The 19,773-nt window shown below is 41.2% G+C and overlaps 1 protein-coding gene across 2 annotated transcripts in view; it reads right to left on the bottom strand.

Annotated features, from left to right (window-relative positions):
- LOC119658720 (protein gustavus) overlaps positions 1-19,773 on the bottom strand; it is a 293,290-nt gene that overhangs the window by 29,067 nt on the left and 244,450 nt on the right. Inside the window, exon 1 of one of the 2 annotated variants that reach the window (XM_038066374.1) lies at positions 819-1,946. The exons of the other annotated variant lie outside the window; for it this stretch is intronic. Coding sequence (XP_037922302.1) covers positions 819-859 — 41 coding nt within the window. The 5' untranslated portion in view covers positions 860-1,946. Of the gene's footprint in view, positions 1-818; positions 1,947-19,773 lie in introns of those variants that run through there. 2 annotated transcript variants of the gene reach the window in all.

The raw sequence follows: 19,773 nt of genomic DNA on the forward strand, positions 1-19,773 counted from the left end.
AAATCCGCCCGCTCAATGCTTCCACGAATTGAATTACAAGACAATGAACGGAAGAGTAGTTTCCTTTTGCGTAGAACGAATGGTCGTAGGAAAAAAAGAAACATCAAACAAAAAGACGCATCATAAAGAAGCAAAAAAGTACGCGATTCAGCCCAAAGCCATGAACACGGCGCCCAGTGAATTGAATAACACTCACACACTTAGAATCGAATTTTTGATGTCGTTTCCAACCAACGAATACGGCAACCCACCCTCCTCGCTTCTACAGTATCCAGATAACAGCTGTCAGAGAGCACACTGTGGCGTTGCCAGACCCTTTCTGTCGAAGGTAATTCATCTGCCTTACGCATGTTTGCCATGAGCTCCACTGGACTTCCCAAGGAACCCCTTGAGGGTGAAATCACCTTCACCACATCCACTCGCAGCACTGCCAGGAATCCAAAACAAATGCATTCCGCGATTCACCGCCTCGCAGGCGCCTAACCACTACAGACTTGCCACCGTCAACCGTCGTCCCGGGACTCGGCATGTGGACTCAATTGCTGTTAGTCAGCGATGCCATTCTAATTAATCAAGCCAACAGAGTTGCAGACTGGTTTTCCGAAAAGACTACGCCATTGCATGAATAACGAGAAGTTCACATGTTTTTGTCGTAAGCCTCTCCAGCGGGAATGATGTCATTCAGACAACAAAAAGTCCCAAGTTCCCCGAAATAGCTGTTTGCACGCAGAGCAAGAAATAGCACACGAGAAGTCTTTGTTCCGCGCTCCAAACACGAGCATAACCGCCCGGGCCTCGGCCACAGGCTGATTTATTACCTTTTCCGTGTTAATTCCATTTGTTGTAGAACCCTTTTCATATATGAGCGAAACGCTATTGTCCCCGTACTCCAACGAAATCCTTTGTTTGTACTTTATCCACTCTGCACACAGCCTGAGGCTCCGAATCAGCGAAGGCGTCTTGCTGGTACTCGAAAACTTTGTAATCCTCGCCAGGGAACGTTTTTCCACGAATCGCATGCACTTGCTACCAATAACTGTACGCAAATATCAGAAATCGCGGGGTCGCGGCTGCACGGCACAAGAACACAAAAAACGAATGCGGAACCTTTGCATGAAATTATCGTAGGACGAGACGCACATGGAGCCACTTTCCGACACTTCGATCAAGTGAATAGGGCACTGGCGCGGTACCTGGGCCTACGCTTCCGGTTCATAAGGCCCGTGCGGACTCACGGTTATAACGGAAAACGAACAGCGGTACCCAGCGAAGGGTTGTCCAGTACGAGGGTCCTTCCTCACGGCTCAGCTGCTACAATACCAGTCAGTGTCCTGCACGGACGACACCGTTTCCGTCTTCCTCAGAATCGAATCAGTCCCAGTACACAATGCGGTACTCCGTATCCACCTCGAACCACTCGGTGCATTCAAAGCCTCGAGAACGAACGCTAACTGTCCAACAAAACTATCCGCTTCACAAGCCCGACAATGCGCTATGGCTGCTCGGGAACCGGGATCGATCGATTTCGCTGTGAGCCCAATTGTTTCTTTCGCTTTTTGCCCGAAATCCCGAGTTTGCTTCTGTCGCTGCTACTGGGAATCTTCAGCGAGACTGGCCGCCGTCCCGTGACAAAGATCTTCTCTAGAATCGAAAATAAATCACTCAAACTACAAGAAGCGAGGCGCGTTCCGGGACAGTAACCCGACAACGGGCTGGAATAAAGCTTTCGGGGAAATCAAACGCAACCTTGTGCAGGAAAAGACACAAAAACCCGGAGGAACAACAAACTTCCAGTCCGACAACGAAGCAACGACACAACCACACAACGCAACCAACGGAGTTCATACGCGACTGACTGCCAGCGACGGCCACCAGCCTACCGAACCCTCTGCTGCCCGACACACCGTACACACACAGGCGCAGCTTCCCAACGCAGTGCCAACTCCCGTCACCGATTCCAATATTCGAATTCAAACTGCAAACGGACTGCTGCACACAGCGCCACTGATCTTTGTGTCCCGCAAGCGCATGGCAACCCTGCATCTTGCACACACGCACACATGTGGCAAGTGCTGCATGCGCACACTCGGCACGGGGAGCAGTGTTCGTGCGACTAGAGCGAATTCGCACGGCGTGTCCCCCACGAAAGCTGTTCAATCAAAGATCGTTGCCTCAAGATCAGCCATTTCTCAAAACGGATTCCCAACACTCGCTGCTGAGTGCGACAGTGTGGGTCCACATCCCACAAGCCTTCAAATCTCCCATAACCGCACACATTCAAAAAGACGCGCTAGCATAATCAGGCATCTCTTTTCAACTTTGCACGCTGGTGTTCGGTTAGGGGAGAGTCGTTGTTTGCTAGTAAAAACATCAGTGGTCGTCAACATTTCGCAGCGATGAAAACAACGATGGAGACAAAGATAAATGTGCAGCATAAAAACTCGTATTATGGTCTTTATGTATTAAAAATTGTGTAGTTCTCGCCGTTGGAGTTGAGTCGGTGAGCGCTTGAAATGTGGGGCAAACAAATCCTGTAATAGGAGAGAAAAGGGGAGTGTTTATGGAATCTACTATTTAGTTGATTTCAACTATGTCTCAATTTCTCTACTTCTGTAAGATCTCATCTTGTTCAGAGACTTAATTTTAAATGTTTATTGAAATAAAGTGCATATTTTTATTAAGATGGAAATTTTCTCCGGTACAAAGTGGAGAATTGTTTACTTTAAAACAATTGTCACCTTTGAGAATTATTCTATACTAACGGAAATAATTACTTCCTGCTTTATTCTATTCCTCTTTACTGACTTTGCAATTATGGAATATTGTTTTAAAATATGTATGTTCTTTCTTAAACTTTCCTCATCCTTTTCCAAAGTTGGCATTCGAACTTTATTTTTTATTCGATCCCATTTCATCTAAGGCCAGTAAGAAATAAGTGCTCTTTGAGTGAAATATACATAATATACCCCCCTTCTGCTGTGAATCCCACCCTCTTCCTTCTTACCATTATTTCTTTGTCACCTTTTCCTAAGGTTAGAGGCCATGTTCAGTTAGATATTTGTTAACCTTCAGTTGCATTTACAGTGCCCGACAATGAAATGCACACACGTTTAAATTACATTTAGATTGCATTTAATCTAGTAATATCCATTTTATGATTTGAATTTGTAAAGGGCTTGTCATATAGATTTACTTCAGTATTAATTTGTTTGGAGATTTGAAAGCATCAAAAAATAAAACAAGAAAACATTGATGAAAATGCCTGCATTCTTGCTTTATCAGATACGGACCATAGTAATGAAGAAAAAGTGAGAGGAATTGCATGTTCAATGGGAAATATTTATAGGATTTTTTTTTTAAAGTGTGCTCTAGATAGTGATCTGGGGCGAAAAGAAGGCAATCAGAAAAAAGCACGCAATTATACCCAGGGGCAAACGTTTATTACTGATAGTATCCTTGCAAATAAAATGGTTCGACGAATGGAATGGGACTTAGATCCACTTGTTACACAGATGTTAATGAAACCTTCTTCGTTCTCCAGGTATTTCAAGGTCTTTCTGGCGGACTAGTGTGGAATCCGAATGTCGGTCATTGGAAATCGGCAAGAAAGCGGAGGTCCACTGGAGTCCTGCTCAAGAATCAGTACCAGAAGACGACACATATTGTGAGCAAGATTGCGAAGAATAACAAGGCCAGTACTGTCGAAGAACAGGATGAATAGGAGCTCGTTAAATAGCAGGCGATTGTCCAAGAATATAACAACAAACGTCTAGCAAACGAGCAGAAGTAACGCAATCGATTTGAAGACGAGGTCGAACAACAACACAAGCGGACCAGTATGTGAAAGGGCTCGGACGCCAAGCAACCTCTGGAAACAGGTAAACAGTCACGAACTGCGAAACCAGCCAGCGAAGAAGTACAAGTCTGCCATCACGACCGCCAAGGGGCGGTATTAGTCGGACAAATATCAAAACATTGAAAGCACTAGCCAATCTGCGAGACTCGTAAGATGGTGTCCAAGAAACAGAGAAGACAATGCTTTCTTAATTCCCGGTCACTACAGTACAAACAGTACATTGTCGCTGCCTTCCTGGATATATAATAGAAGTAATAATAATATTGTCAAGGGAAGCCACACCGCGTCAAAAAAGAATTATTGTGTTTCCTGCCAGCTGGTTCGCTGTCTTAATGCTTTCTAACCCAATGTGGCCTGGAACACAGAGTATCCAAACCTTATTGAACAAGCCGAACGTATTCAGTTTGTTAAGGCATTGCTATACCAGTTCAAAATTTGCCTAGTAGTGCTTTAATAGCGGCTTGGTTTTCGATTAGAACAGCATGTTAGAATGTTCTGCGCCGTATAGTTCCTTTCCAGGTTGAAGGAGATCCATAGCGTATATTTCTGCCTGAAATATGTTGGTATGTATTGGTTCAAAGCGCGTTTTTCTTAGATCAATGATCCCGGCTCCTACTTCCTATGCTGTAAGCCCGAGGGTATCAAGTAACCAGCTGCTGGTTTAAGCCGTATGTCAATACCACGCTCTCCCAGTTTGACATGTTGCTCCAACGCGTTTTAAACTTCTTACCGAAGTGAAACCTTGTTACCATGTTATCCCTTGTATCAACAATCCGGGATGCCGCCTGGAAATAATATCAATTTTCCTTTGATGTAGGCAGCTCCCCGCCTCACTGGTACTCCTGGATATTCTGAGGATCGTTCTTCTTGCCTACATCTCTATGTGCAGAGGGCGAGGAGTTAACCCCAGAAGGCCTCCTAGGGATGCCGTTGGACCTGTTCCTATTGGCCCACTGGTACACACGTAAGCCAGTCTTTGAAGTTTCTGTAACTCCCTGGCTGTTGTGCTCAGTTCCGTTCTGTCTGCCACGATTACCGCCTTATAAGTAATCATTGGCCTTACTATTACTATCCCCATCTTTTCTTCCATGCTATGGACCTGCAAGTCATCAGAGTCCTTGTGGCTTTCCGACATATGTTTTCAAAGGTGTTTTCCAGAACAATTTTTGGTCTAGTTGACCTCTATTACTCGTTACACCTCCATGCCATATAATCTACTAGCTCTCAGATGATTGAGCTTGTGTTTCCTAGTGAATGGTACTATACTGGCCTTGGTTGAATTGATCCGCAGCCACGCCTTCCTGCACCAGTTACTAGTGACTCGCAGTCCGGGTTGGATTCTGTCACATAGGGTGTACTCATATTTGCTCCTCCAGATTAAAATAATATCAGCGTAACCCTAGATCCGTGTTCCAGTGTTTGTTAGCTCTTCTAGCAATTCATCATCATCCATCATACCGTAGCTTCATTCGATACCTTTCGATGATAAACCCCGCCCTGACAAACCCTGCCTGTATGTCTGCAATTGCACAATGCTGCGCTTCCTATTCGGAATATTCTCTAACTTTAATTCGCGCCAATCCTCTCTAACATTTTTTAATTCCCTTATATATTGCTCCGTCATCTGTGATTTGTACTACAATACCTCTTATTTAAAAAGAAACTATCCCCGTGTGGATTATCCTACCCAATTCTACTCTTTTAAAATCTCCTAGTTAAAATTATACAGAAACTTCCTCGATAGGTGTACCTTCTATAGACTTTCTACTCACCTGATGGCCTGCTTCGCGTCTGCTGATATCCGTAGAGGGCATTAAAGCCTCGTCCACTAAACTCTCGCTCGTTCTCTAATTTCAAGCGTGGATTAAGCTTTCTTCTTTGTCCTTCTTCTAACGACAATATTTAATTAGATTATATCCGTTTATTGCCCTTATTGTCACCAAAGACGAATCAACCAACAACATCAAACCGCACTGGTTAAACACGAAGAAGAATAAAGATAGGAGAATACAACTTTGAGACCGTTGACAATTTCTCCTATCTAGGGTCGAAAATCACAATCGATAACAGCTACGATGATGAAATCCGCGCACGGTTGTTGTCAGCCAACAGAGCCTATTTCAGCTTACAATGACTGTTCCGCTCGAAACCTCTCACCATAGGGTCAAAGCTCTTACTGTACAAGACTATGATCTTGCCAGTCCTCATGTATTCTTCGGAAACTTGGATTCTTAGCAAGAAAAATTGCGAACTCTTGGCCGCGTTTGAGAGAAGAATCCTCCGAAGAATTTTTGGCCGCCTACATGAGGATGGACGATTCCGTAGCCTAAACAATGACGAAATCTATGAGCGATACCATGACATGATAGGTTACGATGGGCGGGTCACTTAATCCATATGGATGAGGATGATCCCACCCGGAAAGTCTATAAGGGTAATATCTATGGTAGAAAAAGAAGATGAGGCAGACCCTGCCTAAGATGGAGCGATGGCGTAGGTCAGGACGCCAGACAGCTTTTAGGGATATCGAATTGGTGGACCTCGGCGCAAAACCAGGATGTCTGGAGTTCCTTATTAAGGCAGGCCTAGACCGGATACCGGTTGTTGCGCCGTTGATGATCGTTGATGATGATGATGATTCCCCTTGAATATTTAAATAAATAAGACTTCGAAACGAAGAAAGCGTGATTTGAAACTCAGAAACCTCAACACTGAGTGAAAGATTTGCAGTACTTTGTAATGCATACAAAAAACATATATCGGGGACCAACTGTCCCCTTCTTCAGTGTTTTATCAGAAGAAGTGAAGCGATTTATCTTTTCAGAAAATAAAACAATGAAAAAGGGGACAGTTGGTCCCCGAAATACGGATTTGTAGCAAGCGCACCACCCACGATGACTCTGTATTCGTAGATGCTCTGGCGAATTATTCAATGTCCAATATTCGATGTTTCTGCCGCCATCAATGGAAAATCCATCTTGCTCGGATTTTGATGAATGATATCCAGACCGTTCAAGGGGAGATATACACGTAGTTGGTCAATCGAAATCTATTATTTTTATATTTTCTAGAAGTTTAATTTCTCCAGAATATCTGATGAAAACGATAAGGTAATATTTCGATAAATAAGCCAGACGACGAAATGCAACATGTTTCTCAAGGATTTCATTTATTTCCAAATTTTTTTTCTCAAACCCACGTTTTTCTAATCGGTACCCAAAATTTCTCGAAAACCAGGGTTTTTTGTGGTTATTCTATACATCAAGTATTATACTATATCCTTGAGCATACTTTTAAATAAAAAAAATTAAACATATTTTTGGAGGTATATACTTTTAGATAATTAGAACTCCAATCCCAAATTTCAAATAGTTTTTTTGAAAAAATCAAAAAAAATATTCTTTTTTCCGGCTCCTAGGTATATATCCCCCTTCAGTGCAAACATTCTTCATTATTGCAAATACGTATTTCCTCGTTTCCTATTACCTTAGCAGTTTTTTCATTCATTTCATTTTCTGCTTATATCCGTCATGATTCCAGGTTCTAGATAGAAATATTTGTTCTTCCCTCCTGGAATACTTTTCTGAATTCGAGATGTTGTCAGAAGGGATTGTATATATAAAATCAGGTAAATTTCATTTTCCTTGAAAAACTTTTAAAAATTAACAGTTTTCAATATGGCAGTAACAATTTCCAAATCAAATACTCACTAAAAGTCAGCACCATTTATAATTACCTGCAATAAAAAAAATATATACTTATTTCTGAAATATCCACATATGAGGTTAGGCGGTAAAATTTTAGTGATATGCGTGTTGTTCTTATTTTTGGGATAAAACCTATACCAGTACAAACCACCTTCAAATAACTGAAAATCTGGGGGAAAATAACGTTTCCACCCCCTCCCCATTTAGAGATACAAATTGTAGTACCGGATCCATCTTATGTAAAAAATTAGTTCACTTTATATGATGATGGCGCCTTACACGTCTTAGATTGAGATAAATTAACGTGAAATACAAAATGTTGACTTTCTACAACTTTGTTAATAATAATTGCATTTCAACTTAACCTCTAACTTCTAAATACGGTAATATGCTATTATTAACTGTATTGGGCACGTGTCGGAATGTATTTTGAGGCCTAGGTTTTATATAAGTGGACCATTGTGAATTTTCCAGATTTTTCGGTTGGATAGGTTCTTGGAACAAGACCTTTTACACTTTTCGAGGCGCACATTTTGAGCGCTGCCTCCGTTATGTTTGACCCAATATCAGAAATAAGATCAGTTTCGAAAAGTACTAGTCAAGCTCTTTCACTTTCCACATGGCCCACATTCTGTGGGGGAAAAATGTGCACCTCCTTTTGCATATATGAGAATATGGCGTTTACCATATGTAAAGGGATTCACAGCGCTTCAGACGTTCAGACGAGATCAATTACCTCTAAGTTATTATACAAACTTGTTAGCACTGATGGAGGGAACAAGTGGTTTCCGAAATATCGGTGTTTGCAAGAATAAATATCCACACCAACGAAAAAGAAACAAAAGTTTTTATTACTTCAATTAATTAATCGTTGGAAACATCGCATAATTTCACTCTGATATTATACAGGATGGAAAATGCGTTAAGCAGTTGTATCCGCTCTATAGCCCTTGAAGTATTATGAAGAGACGAGCAACTGTTTATATTAGAACATCCTATCTCCTCTGCAATTTTGAAATTTTTTATTATCCGTGTTGATATAGAGGAATCTGGCTCATTCCCTAGGTCTGTCAACTCCCCTTTGAAATTTGCACATTAACCTAAGCTTTCAGCTTTGTTCGTCTAAGATATTCATAGAATTTACTTGGCCCAAAAAGTCGGCTGTTTTTTCTTTCTTTATTTACCTGAGGAACATGACCATTGTTAAAAGTTTACACTTTCATTGTATTTTTACTGTCTCACCTTTGCTGCAATTTGAATATAAAGGTTTCATGAGCGAAATAGCCAAAGGGACTCATTTCACTGCGTTATTAACAACCTCCTATAAGGATTTTATGGACAATCGTGAACTAAACTGTAAACATGAAGTATCAGGCTTTGGGGCAGCGTTTTCCCTACCAGTCAGTAAAATTCCTGTTTTAATCCCTCATCGAATTATAAGAGACGCATCCGTGGCGTTAATCTAAGATCATTTATCTATAGTGCAGATATGTCACTCGTAAAAATCCCCACATCTTTCAAATATGATGATAGCAATAGAACAATAAACACTTCTATCCGATTTTTATTACAACAATATGGTCGATAAGACCATAATGAAAAAGGTTCCATAAACCGACCGCAAGGTCTTTAGTCATAAAAGACACTATTGATCAAAATTTTCATCTGGCGTACTTCTAAAATAACAGAGGATGCATAACTGCCACGCAGTTAAACATCATGCTTAATCTTCACGTCTGACATTATTTTGCCATCCGGAATTTTATTCTTTCTGTTCCGTCAATCGATTGATTTCTCACAACTGCTTACAGATTTGCGGCGCCTGTATTGAAGTGTGACCTATGAAAATCATATCAGCATTCTGATATAATCTTTCTTCTTCACCTGCTCCACTAGTTTTGTTCTGGTATTATGTAAGCACATAGGGTCACATTTCATTTTCTTATTTGATTCCGAGGGAGAGCAAGAACCAAATATGCCTACAGATTTAGGAACAAGTTTCAAAGCTCCATTTATTTTAACATTCAAAAATCTTCTCTGAATTTTCCAACAGATTTTCTCCATGTCTGGCACCACAGTTGGCAGATCTAATGTAATTTATTGCGCAGGGAAATACTATGTTCCTTTCCCACACAGTAGTGAATGGTACCTATACAAGCACTTTATTATCAGCCAAGTAAAGGCATAATTTAAACAGAAAAATGGTAATGGGTAGCATTCAATATTCGATTCTCAGTATTAATTTCGAGGCCTCCCACACCTTTTCTATAGAATTGATTGACAGAGGCAACCCATCAGGCACTATCTCCCCTCTGTCCTGGGAGTCTTATCGTTTAGGATAAAAAAAAGTTCAATCCGACGTCTTTTGACGTTTCAACGCCTTTCACGACTAGAATTGAACTCACTTTCACTTTCCAGCAGACCTGTCAGTTAAGCCGGAACAGCGCAAGTCTATTCTGCCTGTTGGACCGAAAGCATCTACATTACGGCAAGTCGGATCGCATAATCTGTTCAACTCTAGTCATGAAAGGCGTTGAAACGCAAATTTCAGAAGTTTTTTGATTCAGCATTCACAAAAAGTGCTACTCGCGATGAAGATGCGCATAAAATTCTCGCACACTGCCTAAACTGCCTGTGTGACAATCGACACGACAGGAGGCATCAACACACATACGTTTTGGCCAACTGCGAACTGTTCAACTACACCCATATAGCAACAAATAAAAAACACTAGTATAGAACCGTCTCAACTAGGTTTTGGTGTTGAGATAACTGCATATCCCGATTTTATACAATACAGCGAAAGCAGATCTAGCGCTGTGAATGCATCGGGCAACATCCAGTTCGGTGCCACCGTCGGCAGAAACCATATTTATCAGATATACAAATAGAACGGCGCCTTCGATACTCTGCCCATTCAAGCAGATAGAGTGCGATGACCCGTCAGACTATGAACCTTGGTTTTCAGTCCAGCTCTATTTGCCTCTCTTTTCAAATCCAGAGCCATTTGGCCAAGGTCCGTGATCCAGTGAGAGAGCAAACGGATGTAATCAGCATAGTCGAGGTGTTTGAGGAAATATGTCATAGTCCAATAAATTCTCCCACATCCTCCGGATAAGGAAATATGAAGAACATCACCGATAACAAGAAGAAATAATATCGGTGACAAGATGCAAACCTGGCGGACTCCGCTTTAGACCACAAAATACTCCGACATTTTATCTCGGTGGAGCACGTGACATCGCCATCATATGTCGCTCTGATAATCGCTACTAGGTTTTCCCTTTTGTCACGGCGGAGTTCGGAGCTCGAGTGCGTTACAACAGCCATTACTCATAGCCGTCAATAGATCCTTCAACCTTTTCCATTCATCGATCCTCCACGATTCCGTAGTCAGCCAGATTCTACGATGCGAGGCCAGATAAAAGCAGCAGGATCACTCTCAAGACCTTTCGACATCAACAACGGTCTACGACAAGGGGATGCTCTATCATGCGTCCTCTTTAACCTGGCCCTCGAGAAAGTGATCCGTGATGCCGAGGTAAATGCAAGAGGTACGATCCTCTTCAATTCCACCCAACTACTGGCCTATGCTGACGATATCGACATCATGGGAAGAACCACCCGAGACGTACAAACTGCCTTCATCCAGATCGAGCAGGCGGCCATTGGGGCGAGATCTTGGGCTGCACATCAATGAAGACAAGACAAAATATATGCTGGTAACGTCAGCACCGAAGACGAATCAACTAACAACATCAAACCGCACTAGTCAAACACGAAGAAGAATAAGGATAGGAGAATACAACTTTGAGACCGTTGATAATTTCTCCTATCTAGGGTCGAAAATCACAACCGATAACAGCTACGAAGATGAAATCCGCGCACGGTTGTTGTCAGCCAGCAGAGTCTATTTCAGCTTACAAAGACTGTTCCGCTCGAAACGTCTCACCATAGGGTCAAAGCTCTTACTGTACAAGACTATGATCTTGCCAGTCCTCATGTATTCCTCGGAAACTTGGGTTCTTAGCAAGAAAAATTGCGAACTTTTGGCCGCGTTCGAGAGAAGAATCGTCCGAAGAATTTTTGGTCCCCTACATGAGAATGGATGATTCCATAGCCTACACAATGACGAAATCTATGAGCGATACCATGACCGTCCGGTTGTGGATAAAATCCGGCTCAATAGGTTACGGTGGGCGGATCACTTAATCCGTATGGATGAGAATGATCCCACCCGGAAAGTCTATAAGGGCAATATCTATGGTAGAAAAAGAAGACGAGGCAGACCCTGCTTAAGATGGAGCGATGGCGTAGGTCAGGACGCCAGACAGCTTTTAGGGATATCGAATTGGTGGACCTCGGCGCAAAACCGGGATGTCTGGAGTTCGTTATTAAGGCAGGCCTAGACCGGATACCGGTTGTTGCGCCGTTGCTGATGATGATGATGAGTTGATGTATTTGAGAAAAAATGAATTATTATATTTTCCAATAAATAACTCTCACTCTCATCTCCCCACCATACAATTACTGATTTTTCTTAATTCGTACTAATGAATCCTTGCCTGCAGTTTTAGTATTTGATACAATGGCAAGAAAACTTCATGGATCCCATGGAGAAAGTTATCATTTTCACAGAGCAGGGTTCATAGCAGATAGTGTTGAAATCAACGCGTTCGATGGTTGTCGAACTTTCAGATTACTAGCATAACCAATTAGCAATATAGTGCAAAGTGGTAATGGGCAGTAGTAACGTGTGTCTCTGCCTTCATCTTCGTTTTTCCGAAAAAAATGAATGAGTAGCAGTACCACAACGGATAGTAATGCCAAAGATATCGAAACAAAATAACTCGTAGACTTGTGGTGGTACATAAGCTGATAATGAACAACTTACTCACAAAAGTAACCAAAGGATGGGAACCTTCAGTACAAGCAGAATTCTAAGAACACAATAAATTTTTGTCTTTTCGAATGGTTAGTCATAATTTGGGATTGAAACATTCTACCGATTCAAGGCCAACTGTATAATTTGCTGTTCTTATCTTTATGGCTAGTTTTACATTAATGATTCTAGTGTATACGATAATATTTCGTTCATTCATTTCTCCATTCTGCTTCCTCTTGGGTCTACTGAACCGTATTCGAGTCGAAACTGCTTTCAGTATCTTTGCAACCCTGAAAGCAGTTTCATGTGTAGTCACAGTCACTATCTTTCAATTCTCTAGCGTAGCGTTTGCCGACCAAAAATTCACTAGCGACAATATTGAATTAATGTGTTAACCTTTACCAAGGCCACGAGCGAAGCTGGTAATGTACGAAAATTTGAACAGTCAAACCTGCGGAGCAAGTCAATTAGTCTCATGGCTGAAGTTCGTAAACTTTACAATAGCAACACCTAACATTGCTGGTGTCTAGTGTGTGAACATATGGATGGGCCACTGTTTGGTTTCTCATTAAAAAGTCCCGCACGCTGTTTTGTCTCAATGCTGCCCGGGCCTAAAAAAAAGCCAGCCATTAGGCACGACAGCCTACTATAAGCCTACAAAGAAAATAATAATTGGTGCTAAACTGTTTGGCGATTAGCGCAGGTTAGTTATTGTGTTACGCTCATGCCTAATAGAACTAATTATTGGCAACCTTGATGATTCAATCGATATCGAAACCAGAGGTTGATACGCTGATCGACCATTTAGACGATTAGATTTTTTCCAGTATGAGTTATTAGTCATGAAAAAGATTCAGGAAATAAAGAGCAATTAAAAACTGCTCGAATAAATGTTGCTCAGTTGCTCGTTCCACAGACCATTGCGGAAAATTTCGGGAAATAATGTGTAATTTTTTGTGATAAACATTTAGTTAGAGGAATTACTTGTACTAGAAAACTGCAGACGGTTTAGTTTTCATTGCGAATGACGCATTGTATCATTTCCCAAAATCTAGGGAGTTTGTAAGCAGCTTGAAAGAGTCACGCTGTACAATCAAATCGAATTGTTAATTACTCAAATTATGAGATAGAAATTGCCATGGAGTTTAGATTTATTCTATTATATTAAGCATTTTGTGTAGCAATAGGCCATGTAAATATAAAATGTACCATTGGTCCAAACACAAATATTATGAGAACAAAAGCAAAATGACAACTGGTCATTGAGACAAAACTGTAGTACACCCTATGTTACATCTCCAGAAATTTTCACAATTAAAACCCGTGCTTATGTAATTAGGGCTTGGTATATACGTAAATGAATGCAAACGGCCGATATCATTTTGACCGATTTCCGCACCCTTTAGTCCATCTAGTGTTGCGAACTCTCGTCTTTTGGAGTATATTAAGGTTTCTAATTTTCCCTAGGTGTTCTAGTCAGGCGAAAGTTCCCGACATGGGAACAATGGTAATTTTTCAGTGGTAGGAATATCGGCGAAGCCATTCTTAACTGCTTTTTCCATATTTTGTTGTTTCTACTTATTCTGTTTGGGGATACTTCTTTCGATTTGTGCTATTGGCTATAGTACTGTCGCGAGGAGTAGGTAAGATATGAGTGATATGATCTCCAGAATAACGTGATAACCAGTCCAGCGTCTTATCTCCGCACTATGTATTTCAGCTGGGTAAATAAATCGATCCGCGCCTTTCTTATCTCATTAATATATTATCCTTTTGCTGGTACATTCTTATATTCTAGCATAACCATTTTGGTAGCAGTCTTTCGATATTGTTTTAAAGGAAAATTTGTTAATTCATTTTCCTGCTAAACTAATAACGTTTCGTAGATTACCATAGCATTATGAGCTACGCAAAAGAAAATCACTACCAAAGTTAGGTATTTTTATTCGAAAGAAATACTTGTTGTGTCGAACTTCCTTTTGGAATCCTGTAGAGCGACTGTCCGTCATATTCAGTAATTTTTCTGGCTCTCAATATGATTTCATTATTGTGGGGAAATATAGCTCATTTCTCCGCATTGCAATAACCAATCATTTTAGCTATCGTGTGGAAATGCCTCTTCTAATCCTTTAGCTGTTCACCATCGCGAATGACGAATACACCATCAAATTTGTCAATTAGACCATCGAACCTCTTGCGCTTATAAAAAGCTCAAAATGATAGAGCAGGGGGAGCCCACCACTAAACCCTATATTTTTTAAGTAGGTAGGATCGTCCGAGTCTAAATGCTTGGCACTTAATGCTAGTATTAAGTAAAATCCGGCATCTGCCGAGATACTGACAACCCGGAAAGAATAAAATTGACGGTTAAGAAAGCAGCAGCAGGACGCAGATGCATACGAAAGATTGGTCTTGAATGCATTATTTCCTCCTCACTTCCTAGGAGAGCAGACATGGATCTATTGCGGAGAATGTTGCGCGTGTTTGCTTCCACTAAGCTTCTTATAGAGGAATTTAAAAGCATCATTTGCTCAATGATTCCACTAATATCCATAACCATTAATCCGAAACGCATCTTTAAGGAAGCTCTGCCTCTCTGGGAAGCCATAAATAGCTGTGCAATGTTTGCTGTTATGACAGATGGTGCCACCTGCTCACAGCAACTCGCAGCCATGTGTTTGGAACCACGTGGGTACACACCAATGCACTGCATCACATACACGGCACAAAAACCAGCCCTTATGCGCGGAATTTTGTTCGCGCAACTCCCGTCGCATGTGTTCAAGACTTTTCCGTCTCCATAAAATATCAATATGGTATAGTCTTCTTAACCCAAGGCAACGAAACTTGAGAAATGTCTTCTCCTATAAAATATCTCAGCTTTACCAATAAAGTCCTGGACAACAGGTTCTTATCGTGACCAACGGGAAATGAATTAATACAGTTCAGTTGGTGGGTAAATGAAAATGCATAGTTGATACATCAAAATCGTGTATATGATTGGCTCGGGACCAAAAAAAAGCCAGACAGAAATATAATAGACTCCATAAAAGCAAACCACGTAATGAAAACAGTCATATGTGAATTTTGTCATAGAATTTGTGCGCACTGGATGAAACTTCAGCTACACAAAAACCGATATCCTTTCCACATATAATGTTGACATCACTGCACTGCGGGAAATATGATGAAGCGACACTGATATTTTGAAGAAGAGCGAATCAGTGTCTACGCATTACAGTGGCCATCCTAAACGCCATGTCTTCGGAACAGGTTCCTTTTCCATTCCAGAGGCCAGGCCAGTGCATGGCAAATTCCGTAATATTAGCCTCATCAACGTTGATGTTATGAGAAGGATATTCCTTTTGGGGGAGTGATTCATCGGTGCCTGCTCCCAATGTAACATCAAAATTCTGTTTGACAGTCAATTACGAGTTGCGAACAACCTAATTAGAAGTATCGAGAATTGGTTCCTGAAAGCACCTAGTTGATACAGAAAAATGTTTACAAGGTAATATGAGATATACACAATCCAATCCAATCAAATTGAACATATATATGTCAACCCAATATACCCATCTCCTGGCGGCGTAAAACATCGAACCACGCGTCATAGCTGAAAGAAATAAACACTATGATATGTGATGTTAAGAACTTGACACTGTAAAACAGCTTTGACATGAATATAGAAACATCAGCTGCAGAGATGGCGGACGAGAATATTTGGACAGAAATTTTCTCCCGCACACTACTCCCCCACGATCAACGGTGTAAAGCCCTCCAAACTTTCCAAGAAGCCTTTATTTCTCTTGTCCCTTGCTCTTTCTTAATGTGTGTCCTCTACTGCCACTGCCACCTCCATCTTTTGATCACAACGTACACAAGCATCTAGCATCATTGGTTTTAGAATAAAGAATTGTCAAGCATATGAAGGCAGGATTTCAATTTCGAATTGAAAAAATAAAGAACAGATGGGCTGATTTATTTGAGGAACTTCTCAACACTACTACACCGAAGCCATCCATACCTCGAAATTACTTAAACCAAGCAAGTTACTGACCCACTCATCTTCATACATGAGCTCCTGAAACTGTCAGCAATGGTATTTCAACTACTCAATGACATTGACGAAAAAATGTAATTTGTCTTATATGTATATACAACTTATCGTGCCTAAATTCCCTAGTTTCAGACAATATAACTGGGGAATATTATAATAATATAAGATTATATCAAGCATACAACAGTGCCAATCGTGCAATACTGCAAAAATATTGCTCGAGTTGGAAGTCCCATCAACATTTATCAGACTCTTTAGAATAGCAATGAGCCAATCATCAGCCTACGTGAAAAGGTATAGGTCCAATTGAAAACTACATGGGGCAGTGGAAGCGACCTTAAAGCAAATAGGAATAAGACGAAAAAATAATACCGTCCAGAGGATAGAGAAGACAAAACATAACAATGAACGGCTATAACTTTGAACAAGTGAACAGCTCATTGATAACAGACGACCACAATCAAAGAGAGCAAATCCATAGCTGGATCATGCTTTCGAAATAAGGGCTATTACCTTGGCAACATACAAGATATCTATTGGGTCCTGTAGTATTATAAACAGGCTGGAGGAAGGTAGTAAATGCTTCCGATTGACGAGTTCCCAGGCAATTATTGGGTCAATTGAAGATAATGGCAAATGGTGAATAGGGTACATTGTGCAGCTGTATACTATATATGGGAAATCGAAAGCCTCCGTCTTTACATCAGCCGGCCACGTAAAACGCATGGATGAACCGAGGTTTCCCAGGGGACATCTGAAAGGAAGAAAGCAAATATGGTGCATTCGATTTACAAGGCTAAGCAAGATCTACTAGCCTTTTCAAATTAGCAGATATAGGCATAACAGCTTGAATTGAAGTAGACTCGTCGCAATAAACCCGTAGTTAAAAGAGCCATGTTGCACTTTTACAATGATATCTGATCAGATAGTCCTTGAAATACCCTTATGAATTTCGGAGAAAATGCAGAAAATAAGAATGGAATGATTCAGTAAGAGAGGTAGATTAGGGCGGAGTTCGCCATCCTAACCGAAGGTAGACTACGAACGTAATGATAGTGCCGACAACTTAATCGTTTCAGAGTACTTGAAGACAACATTGCTTCGGAAGCAACAAATGATTATTTTCATAAGTATAATGTACACTTACACCCAAACAGCTTTATGGAGAATCTGTTAAACAGAAAAACAAATAAATAAAAGGGACGGGGAGACGAATTGAAAAAACTTCGTTGAGTCATACAAGTTTGGATGAGGAAGATACTTAATTATGGTTTTTTTTGTATCATCATGCTAAAGTTTGACTTAACAGTGTCATTCTCGGGGAGAGAGAGAACAAAGAGGGTATGCAGGAGGAAGACGATCTCCCCTTGATAACACTGTTGAAGAATTGCCATAACTCTCCCCTCCCACGCCCCTCCCCATCCCCCTTGAAAAGTTATGGCGCCTCGAAGAGGGAGTATTTTCTTGTGATTAACAGATAACGGCACGGCCATTTTAAGGGAAGTGGCCACCACGGGTTTTCGCCGGGTTTCAAAAGTAGAGACCTCCTCCTCTCCCTCCATAAATTGTCCGCTCCCTCCGGGGATGGGGTTGAAAATTCAACCTGTAGCCTATAGCAGTGGGGCAAACATAAGACGAACCCAAGCAAATTGGTTATCATACCGTCAACGCACAGAAAGGTCCATTTTGGTTTACGGCACAGTATATCAAACAGGCAGTACCTACACTCAATGGTCTTGGACTTGCAAATGTATTAGAGAAGATTATTTGTACACAGCAAATCCGGGACTACTAAGTGCGGGTACCACAGTATTTAATAGGCAGTATCGACACTCAATGGACGTGACTTCTCGCGCCTTTAGTGCGGGCGCAGTTTTTGGTAAATGATAAAGTATTACCAACATTGTTAAGATCGATGTATACACATAATCATAGTAGAATAAACTCCAGAGAAGGTCCGGCTGGCCAAACAATGTAATAGTCACCCATTTTATAGAGTTAAGTACAATTAGCTATTATTTAAGCTAGCCTTAAGTAAGCATTGTCTAGTAGTAAGTCACTATGAACCAATAAAATAAAATGAATGAAAAATGAATGGACGGGACTTGTGAATGTATTGGGAAGCTTATCCATGCATATCATAGGCCTTCAACATCGAGCAGTATCTACATGTGGTTTAGGGCCCATGATGTGTACGAAAAAACTTCCCAATGCATTCGCAAGCTCGGTCCATTGAGTGTGGATACTATATCTTCGCTGCACTCTGGTGGGTGCTGCCTATTAGATATATTGTGGTTGTTGCAATGAACGTCTTGGCCGAAAAACTAGGTAGGGTCCAACCCCAGTCTGACAATGAATAATGGATCAAATGAACTACGCAACTTGTCGCAGGATGGTGGTGCTCATTACTACCTAAATAACTCAGTTTTTCTGTATGCGTTACCAATTGCACAAGACGCCGGCAAGATGCATTAAACTGTTCTATGTAGATAAACGTGCCACAGCGAAATTTAACTATTTACGCTAAAAAGTTGATAATAAAATCCACTGGCCTGAACATTCGGCTTAATTATGCAAACAATGTGCCCCATACTTATATGTATGCATCTGTGTGTGCAACGTTTGATATTTTCGTTGTCGCTATTTAGAATATGTGACATTTGATAAAAACAGATTCAAGAAAACATCAAAGCTTGGGAGCCCCGCTGAGAGTCTGTTCAATCACTGCAATGAGTTACGTCATGCCCTCGCCAAGTACAACACAATTCATCCGAGTTCAAGGCCAAGAAAGCGTAATCAGAATTGCCTCGTTTCGCTGCCTCAGAGTGCTTCATTGTTCCGTACACTACACAACTACAGCCGTCAGGCAACACGTTCAACTCTTTATTGCCTTCGAGTGGTTCCATTAGCGGTACACTCTGCCGTCCGCGCAGATCTCAGATATGCTCTCAAAAGATGCTGAAAGCGAGAACGTTGAAGATCAGTGGAAGCGGAGATCATAGATCTTGCGCGAAAGATGCTAACTGGAAAATTGATAAGCCACAGTTCGTGGCTGCATTCATTCGTCAACGCGGCAGATGCGATCATAGTTCGTACAATATCCCAGCGGAAAGTTGGTGATTAGGATATCTATTATCTGATGAGTTTCTCCGTGTTCTCCAGCGATTGGATCATTTGCTCCAGGCGACCAATGAAACTTCCATTAGTAAACAAGGGTTCAGTCCACTCCTATACTTAAGCGTTCTCTAAAGCTGCAACGAAAACA

The sequence above is a fragment of the Hermetia illucens genome, chromosome 1, assembly GCF_905115235.1.
Source record: "Hermetia illucens chromosome 1, iHerIll2.2.curated.20191125, whole genome shotgun sequence".
Lineage (NCBI taxonomy): Eukaryota > Metazoa > Arthropoda > Insecta > Diptera > Stratiomyidae > Hermetia > Hermetia illucens.